This window comes from Chaetura pelagica, unplaced genomic scaffold (assembly GCF_000747805.2).
Source record: "Chaetura pelagica isolate M959 unplaced genomic scaffold, ChaPel_1.0 scaffold76, whole genome shotgun sequence".
Taxonomy (NCBI): Eukaryota; Metazoa; Chordata; class Aves; order Apodiformes; family Apodidae; genus Chaetura; species Chaetura pelagica.
The window spans coordinates 13513358-13522621 of NW_009970723.1; the positions used below are offsets into that span (position 1 = coordinate 13513358).

At 36.3% G+C, this 9264-nt stretch overlaps 1 protein-coding gene across 2 annotated transcripts in view; it reads right to left on the reverse strand.

Moving 5' to 3' along the window:
• Positions 1-8770, reverse strand: part of EIF3E (eukaryotic translation initiation factor 3, subunit E) — a 21261-nt gene extending 12491 nt beyond the window's left edge. Inside the window, exons 1-6 of one of the 2 annotated variants that reach the window (XM_010006473.1) lie at positions 8660-8770; positions 7619-7669; positions 6683-6800; positions 2236-2278; positions 1683-1787; positions 429-554 (exon numbers count right to left, since the gene is read on the reverse strand). In XM_010006473.1, coding sequence (XP_010004775.1) covers positions 429-554; positions 1683-1787; positions 2236-2278; positions 6683-6800; positions 7619-7669; positions 8660-8717 — 501 coding nt within the window. In that variant the 5' untranslated portion in view covers positions 8718-8770. The remainder of the gene's footprint in view (positions 1-428; positions 555-1682; positions 1788-2235; positions 2279-6682; positions 6801-7618; positions 7670-8659) is intronic. The other variant, XM_010006474.1, reaches the window with a different exon arrangement.
• Positions 8771-9264: the final 494 nt, after the last annotated feature.

Below are 9264 nucleotides of genomic sequence, written 5' to 3' on the forward strand. Positions count from 1 at the left end.
ACTGGTGAGGAAGTGGAATTGGTTGGAAACTAATTTCCAAAAACAAGCTGCCTTGCATTTTTTGTCTAAAGTGTAACTTTGATGTAAGCAGAGTACAGTCCAGTTACATGTAGAAAAATTTAAGCAGCAAACAGTTTCATATAATGATACCTTGCTCTCTAACTCACCCTTGTGACTAGTTTAATTTTTTGTTTGTTGGTAATACCTTAAAAGTTCTGAGCAACATTTTTACATGTGGTAAGAAGCAAATGACTTGAAAAGGAAGCTTTTATTTCTTCATGAGCACCCTTTAACATTCCCCCTATTAAGAAAGTATCTAGTGAAAAGATGGCAAACTACTTCTAAACAAGACTGCAAATAATTGATAAAACTTGAATATGAACACCTCTAACCCCTCACCTTACAAGCATGACCAAGATTTTACTTACATTATTATCTATTGTCTCCTTCAGTCTTGTGAGATCTTCCATGGCTGCATCCCAATTCTGCATCAGAATTTCAGATGCCAGTTTTCCCCACAGAGAACTCAAAGCATTTCTGTCTGTTGCTGGAACCTGTTCTCAACAACAGCAACAAAATAATTTTCTTAGTGTTTTGGTTTTGTTTTCTTAAATTATTATTAATGACAAGTAAGAAAAATATTTTTGCAGTATTTTGGAATTTACAACATAACAAATTTGCATGGTCCTAGATTACCAAATGAAGTACTTCAAAAAAGCAATCTAGGTATAGAAGAAAAAACAGCACTAAAGCTCCTAGCATAGAAACTAGAAAATCTTGTCAAAGACAAAACTTCATGCTGCTGCACTTTTAAGTTAAAAACAAAAACATGCATGAGCATCCAATGAGATAACCAGGTAATAAAAATGCTTCTGAGGTACTATAACACAGTTAGCGCAAATGCAGGTTCCTAAAGAACCAATTATAGTAGGTAACCACCTTAAAAAAGCTAGCACTCAAGGTTTTTTCAGTTAATGCTGTGCCAAAAAGCATGCTTCTTTCAGAAATACTCGGTAAAACACTGCAACTTTGCAGTAGTACATCCATTTCCTGGAAGGGTAGTCCTGAGGTCAGGCTGTGTTAGTTTTATGCAGGAATGAATTACACTAGGTCATTCACAGTGTCAAATTCTGTTCTCAGATCAGTGACAATAGTTCTTTCATAGGTTATGTTTCATCACACAGAACTTTTAACAAATCTTTTCCTATCAGAATTAGTAACTAAAGTCCCATACCAAGTTACTACTAGCACAAGAACAATAGTTCATTTTTTTCAAATTAGTTATTTGACATATAATAACATATTGTTAAGCCCAGACTTAAAGCATGAAGAATTAAGATACCCACAAACCTACATAAGTAACTTAGTCTCTCTTTCAGCTTGTGGAACATACCTATAACACTGAAGACCATATGGAAGAACTCATTCTTACCAGCAACAGTTAGATGAACAGTTCAATTCATTACTACTTTAAATCATATTCTGATTGAAGATGTATTTCCCAATTTTTTTTTCTTTAACCATGGAATTACTGCTACTTACTAGCAGTATTTCAGAAAGTTTAAGACATTTTTAGGTGGGATTAGAAAAAAAAACAACAAAACAAAAAACCCACCAAAAACCAAACCAAACAAAAAACACCAACAAAAACCCCCAAAATCTGCAAAACCCCCAAAACTTACCAGAACTCTAAAGAAGTAGAGATATTCTGCAGCTCCCGAGTAATTACCACATTCATATTGGAATTTTGCATACCTGTAGAGTGTATCTAGGTACTCCTGCCTGAACTGAAAAAGAACACAAATAGCATTTATTTACTAGGAAAAATGCTGCTACAATAGTTTAATAGTAAAGTAACCTTCAAAGACTATGTACTTCAAAAGAGACTAGGCAGGAAAAAATATAGTCAACTAATATACTCTTAATCCATGCCACTGAATTAAAGATTATACTAATATTAGAAAAAAGGTGGAATTTTGTATTACAAAGTAAAGCACGTTAGTTACAAGGATGCAGCTAACTTTAAGCTCCAGTGTTATTTTTTTTTAGTAAAAAATAAAAGTTCAAAGGCATTCAAGTTAATCATGTTAGCATTAGGACTTCTGCCTATTAAGTACATTGGCATGAAACAGGCCAAAATGCTATTCCATAATTGCTCATAGCTGTTGCCTGCAGGGAAGGTTGATTTGAGGTATTTAGAACATAATTCAAACAGATACAAGAATTAAAACTTACACCATGCTTCTCGGCTAAATAGTCAAACAGCATCCGACCATCCCTGTAACAAAAAGATTAAAACTGCAGTTTTCACAAAAGAAACTGTCACCATGTAACAGAACCTTTAGTTGTTAATAGCAAAATAACCAAATAGAGTATAAATTAGAAGTTATACTCCCTCCACTTGTTGTGCAAAAACAACTGCAGAAATAGTGAGCCAACTATTCCTAAAATATCATTAAGGAGTTTCAAAACCTTTAAATTAATATATAAAGAAAGAACACCACCTGCAACAACTAGAGATAAGGGTTGGAGGTTGTTTTAAGTTTCATGGCGTCCTAAACTTTCAGTATGAAAGTCCAATTCTGACTAAGAGCTTCTCCCAGTCCTACATTCTAATTCATACAGTAACTCTAGCTAAGCACTTTGTTATCTCCTGTTAAATACTAAAGTAAAATAGAATTAGAAAGGAAACATTCCACTGTTAGGATTGGATCAAGCACTGGCTGGACAGTTGGGCCCAAAGAGTGGTGGTCAATGGAGTCAGATCCAGCTGGGGCCAGTCACACAGTTGGGACCATTTCTGTTTAACATCTTTATTGACGATCTTGATAAGGACACAGAGTGTATCATCAGTAAGTTTGCAGATGACACCAAGTTAGGCAGGAGTGCTGATCTGCATGAGGATAGGAAGGGTCTACAGAGAGACTTGGATAGATTAGATCACTGGGCTAGTGTCAATGGTCTGGGCTTCAACAAGGCCAAGTGCCGGGTTCTGCACTTAGGCCACAACAACCCCAGGCAATGCTATAGGCTTGATGAAGTGTGGTTGGAAAACTGTCTGGCAGAAAAGGGTCTGGGGGTTCTAACTGACAAGTGGCTGAATATGAGCCAGCAGTGTGCCCAGGTGGCCAAGAGAGCCAATGTCATCCTGGCTTGTATTAGAAATAATGTGACCAGCAGAAGCAGAGCAGTGATGGTCCCCCTGTACTCAGCACTGGCAAGGCCACACCTGGAGTGTTGTGTCCAGTTTTGGGTACCTCAATTCAAGAGAGGTATCAAGGTGCTGGAGCGAGTACAGAGGAGGGCAATGAAGCTGGTGAAGGGTCTAGAGAATAAATCTTATGAAGAACGTTTGAAGGAGCTGGGAATGTTTAGTTTGAGGAAGAGGAGGCTGAGGGGAGACCTCATCAGTCTCTACAACTACCTGAAAGCACACTGTAGAGAGGTTGGTGCTGGTGTCTTTTCACAGGTAATCAGTGCTAGAACAAGAGGGAATGGCTTCAAGTTTCAACAGAGTAGGTTTAGGCTGGACATTAGGAAAGAATTTTTCACAGAAAGAGTGGTTAGACACTGGAATAGGCTGCCCAGGGAAGTGGTTGAGTCACCATCCCTGGATGTGTTTAAGGGTCACTTGGATGTGGTGTTAGTGGATACGGTTTAGGGGAGAACTTTGTAGAGTAGGGATTATGGTTGGACTCAGTGATCCGAAGGGTCTTTTCCAGCCTGAATAGTTCTATGATTTTATGACTGTGACACAGTGGTTAGCAACAGTACCTCTACAACAGCAAATGCCTGCAGATTGCACAACTATAAACAATACTCATAATTAGTAAACTCTAAACATCTGATTCACACAATCACAATTCTGGATTTTTTTTTTAATTTAACATGGATAGTAGAAGTACAGGCCATATTATCTAGATTCAAAGGAAAGTTAAGCATGTATCAGGCAACCATAAAATTATCTACCACCATTAAGTCCCATATCAATGGCCACAACACCGTAGATGCTTGTGGTATTTTTAAACAATAGTTAACTCAGTATTTTTTTTTATCTAGTATCCGTAATGGGTCTTGATCAGATTTTAAGAGTTAAATTTTACCACACCAGTTTTTCAATGCAATAGGAATTCCATCCAAATTATGCTGCAATTATGTGGCAACAAGAACCACAGTTGAATTAATATACTCTATATAATATCTATATTCATAAATCGAAACTGCTTTCAATTTGGCACTTCAATTGTATGGACTGCCTTTCTACAATATAGATTTTATTTTTTCTATTCTATTCCTCTGTAACTTAAAAGTCAGTGTTCTCAAACAGAAGCATAGAAAAAAGAAATTTAAATGTTCTGGCTTATTCTTGAAAGAAAATCCCCTTGCAGTGTCTTATTTATATACTACTGTCTACCACTCCTCTGACTTAGATGTTCCAAACAGCACTGTCACAGATCAAAAGCAATGATCTAAAGCCCTAATAATATGCAGCTCTAAATCTGATAGAGATTCTACATCACCAGCAGAAATTCACAGAAGTCAAAGAATCAAAAATTGCTTCCTATCTAAAGGACACTACTCAGGTCTAGACAAGTTGACATCTTCCAGCCTGACTGTCCTCATTAGTGTATACACCCAACAATCTGGGTTAGAACTTCCGTTGAGCCAATAACCAAAACCCGCACTTCTGAGCTGCAAAGCATTGAGCCATTTTAAAAGCAAAAATGTTGTACCAGTTCCAAAATAAAACTTGCTGCATATTAGTAGGGCTAGTATTTCATAGCATTATGCATGTTATTGTCCATGCATTTTTTGATCCTAACTCTTGCTTCCAAACAAGGTGTTACTGATTCGGCATATATACTACTGACCAAATTCTGTGGATCAAAGGTCATGAACACATATCCCACAAAATGCTAGTACTCCAAATTGCTACAACTTTTTTTTTTTTCTATTTTCTATTATAAGAACTGAATAAAGGCAAAGCAAGAATTGAACCAGATGTTCACATATGGATGAGAAGTTCAATTACAATTGTACAGTAAATAACTACAAGGCAGTTAATTAACAACAATTGGACCTTTCAAGTTACACTTCCAAAAGCTTTTGACTGGCTCCTGCTTTGCACAACCACCAAAGTTGTAAGCAAGCTTAACTCTTTTTCTTAATATGATTATCTGACATAAATATCCATGCTAGAAATCAGGTATCAAGGTGGTTTACTTATCCTAGCAATGCATTTTACAGCAGAAGCTTAAGTACATTCTAGTGATATCAGAACTGAAAATAGAAGCTTCTTCGGTAATGCTGGAAAACTAATAGTTTTCATTACTTCTACTGACATCCTGTTTCCTATACACATTGAGACCAAATATATTGCACCTCACCACTTCTGCAATGACCAGTTCTAAATTAGACTAAACTCTGAAAACTATGTGCAGAGTGGAGAAAACACAGGCAAAAAGGGCTAATTAGGTTTCTCGGCAACTTGAGCTAAGAGGGGAAAGGAAAAAAGGATGTTCCTCCCCCTTCAAGGACCTATTTTCTGCAGAAAGGTTGTTCCCAAACAAAGGTACGTACACCTTCACCAATAAAATTTCTGCAAACTACAAAAAAAAAAAACAACCAAAAAACAACAGTCTGTGCATTTAATGTTTTTCTAAGAAAATTCCAGAACGAATCAGTAGATGCATAAAGCTTGCCAACAATAAAGCCAAGAACAGGCTTCACCTTCGATTTGAAGTCGAGCCATAAGTACTTTATCTGATGTGGAATGCTCTATTTGAAATCCCAGAGCAGGTAAGGCTGAAGAAGGGATGTAATTGATTATACAGAGCTGGTTAGACACATTTACAACAGTGATAATAATGCTTCCTATTTAAAGACAACGAACAGTAACTTACATTAAACAAATACCTGCCCACACTTCTGTAGAAGTTGCAGTTACTTCCTCAAGGACTACAACTTAACCCTTTCTTACAGGGCTCAATTCAGGCTTAACTGTAAGAAAACCTTCAGTCCCTAGATAAATGTGCAAACAAACTTATTCTACTTTAATTATTCCCACAAGCAAAGTGAGAAAAAAATCAGATATGTATTAAAAGATTACATTGAGTACTATCTTACACTATCAAGTTGATCAGTGGGGGGTAGAAAAGGCTAAGGGGAAAGCACAGGACTCCTGAAAGAAAAATGTGCTACAAGGCTAAAATGCTTATTCAGCAGACCTCCCAGACTAGAGAGATACAGCACTCCATAATCCTCTGTGGAAGGCAGAAAAGGGAGAGGACAGACAGTCTCCTAGAAAAGAGAATCTGAATTGTTTCAACCCATCTTTCCCCTCAAAAAACCCCAAACACCATCCTTCAAAAACAAACTAAGCAAAAAAGCCCCCCAACCCATCTTGGCCGTGATTTGACAGTACTGAACGGTAACTGCCACTTGTCCTAAGTGGATTCATGAATACTAAAGAACAAGATATACCATACAAACAGCAAGTATAAGCACTGGAAAGAGTAAATTGTGTCTAGCAATTTGTTAACCAACCATATGCACAACTGAAATACTCATTGAAACAAAAATTGGAGTTTTTAGTTCTTCTTTACAGTCACTACATCAAGTATTTCTATCAACACCTAAGAGGTACTAACAAGCCATCCTGCAAAAATATGTCAGAACTTACCTAGTGGACTGCATTTGCCTTGTAGTCTCTGGATCCTCAAACATCTTGACAATAGGTTCAGTTTCAGCTTGAAGCTGCTTCAGCTGTGCAACAACAGTTGTTCTCTTCTCACGCAAAGCTAAATACACAAAGTAAACAGATTTTAGTGTAATGCCTTATGTTTTTACAGGAACCAACCTGTAACTACATGATGCTGACAGCACATCTGAACATGTCTTCCCACTAAACAGCTGGTAGAGCTGGAGCAAAGTCTGTTAAACAAGACATCTTCAGACTTCCTCTAAGGGAGGAATAACATTTGAAGCAAATTCACTTATTCAAAATAGACTTGGAAAAGTGAACAGTGCTAAGACACCAGTAAGATGGGTTTTCCTCTAACTCACCAGGTTCTGAAAGCCCATTTTCAGACTATTTAACTGAAAACTAACTGAAAACTAACTGAAAAAACAGGAAGAATTTAAATCAGCTCCAGCTGTCAAATAATTATTTGGAATACTATGTATACTTAATTAGAACATTTAACTTTGTATGAAAAATCATTTGGAAATAGAACTAACAGCTTTAGGGTGATTATTTTACACAGACCCAAACTTCCTCACCAAGTGCTATCAGTGCAATAAAATGAACACTTGAAATAATAAAAGTCTATATGCTGAAAAAACCCCAACAAACTAAAGAAAAAACAGGAGCACCCTGAGACTGGCTATATTAGCCAAAAACCATATGGGACCAGAGAAGCCAAAATCAAAGCCCAAGGGAGAAAAGTATGCAGGAAACCATGAAAGTGAACCACACCAGGACACTCAATACCACAGTGAACCTATTAACCTATTAGACATTTCTTTCTTTGACTATATACGTATATGTATTTGTAAAGGAGGTCCAAAGTGAATAACACCATAACGGTGACCCAGTTTAAATCTAAGAAGTACTTGCCTGATAAGAAATGTTCCAATAAGGAGAAATTATCTCCAACTTCAGATGAATCTTGACATTATATAGAGCAAGTAGAAAGAAATGAAAGGAAAACCACTCACTTGATATACTGACAGTAAAAACAAGTTTTCCCATGGCTGTTTAATTATAAGTTGACCTCAGTGAAGACAAGACAAAAGCAGCTATAAATTGTGCAAAGATATTTTAAGTATGACAGTGATGGGGAACTTAGCTTTGAGTACTTGAAACAGAGAGATCTTAAAAAAAAAAAAAAAGGCATAGAATTCTAAAGAAGCCATCAATTCCACAAATAAAATGAACCTGTCTGTATATATGTTCTGCTTAGTGCTGATGCACAAAGATGACACACACCAGGAAGATCACAGCACAAGTAAAGACGTTTTCATAGAAAGCTGTACAAGCAAGCACCCTGAACAACTGATTCCATGTGAAAGCACTACCTCTGCTAAAGTCAATTTTATAACTTAACTAAAAGCCACAGCTCAAACAACAAGTCATGATATACATATAAACAAACCCTGTCAAACCAATGATGTATTTTAGAAAGATGTTGTCACAAGACAGTGCCAGGGGGATTCTTGGGGGCTAGATTATGTGGGGAAGAAGAAGAACTGTTTCCCACGTATGTTTAAAAAAAAATGGAAGAAAAACATTACAAGGGTGGAAATCATTGGACTATATGAAAGCAGAGCTTTCCCAGTGACCTAATTCATTGAACTTACTGCTATGACCTCATGAAATTATACTTAGGAACCTGCCTAAGTGGCTGTACTCAAAATATTAAAGGTGCCTGAAGTGACCAAATCAGCATTGAAACACTTCAATGTCACTTAAAGACTATGTTCCAAACTTCCCAGGATTAGAAGGATCTATTTCTTTCAGTGTTGCTCATGGTCTTGTTAAAGCCAAACTTAAACACTATTTTAGTTCCTGTATGCAACATGCAAACTACCACAAAGTATTTACTATTTTAGACAGAAGAGGTGTAAAACAAATTTTGCTTTGTAATGACCAACTTACCATGTGGAATTTCATCAGAATAAAGATTTTTGTATACATCCATAGCAAAATCCACCATGTTGGTATCACTAAGGAGATCCAGTTTTCCTTGGAGTAGCTCTTTTTCATTGTATATCTGAAACAGGAATTATTAGGATTTTTTTTAAAATACTGTTAAACAGTTTCCAATTCATATTACGCAATTATCTTTATGGCACAGTTTTATTTATGGATTTTTGTCCAATTAAGACAGTTTGAAACATTAAATCTCATAGCTTTGCAAGACCTCAAAGCTCTGCCATTTAGTGTACTTAAGATACAGTCTCTTTACATTTCCACTGTTGGCAAGACACCAGCAATTTTCTGCTACTTTTGAATACAAGAACTTAAAAGACTCTCTAGAGGACGAGTAACATTTTATACTACTATTCCTGTCAAAGGAACAGTAATTCCTATTACAATGAATGGGGAAAACCCCATGAAAAATCTCAGAAAACTATATATATTTCTTTATACATATAAACACATATAACAAAAAAAATCCAAAAACTTGGTCAGATTTTTCTTTCAAATTAGTCAATGCTTTCCACTAAATAACACACAGAACAGTGCAGAATAGTAAAAAA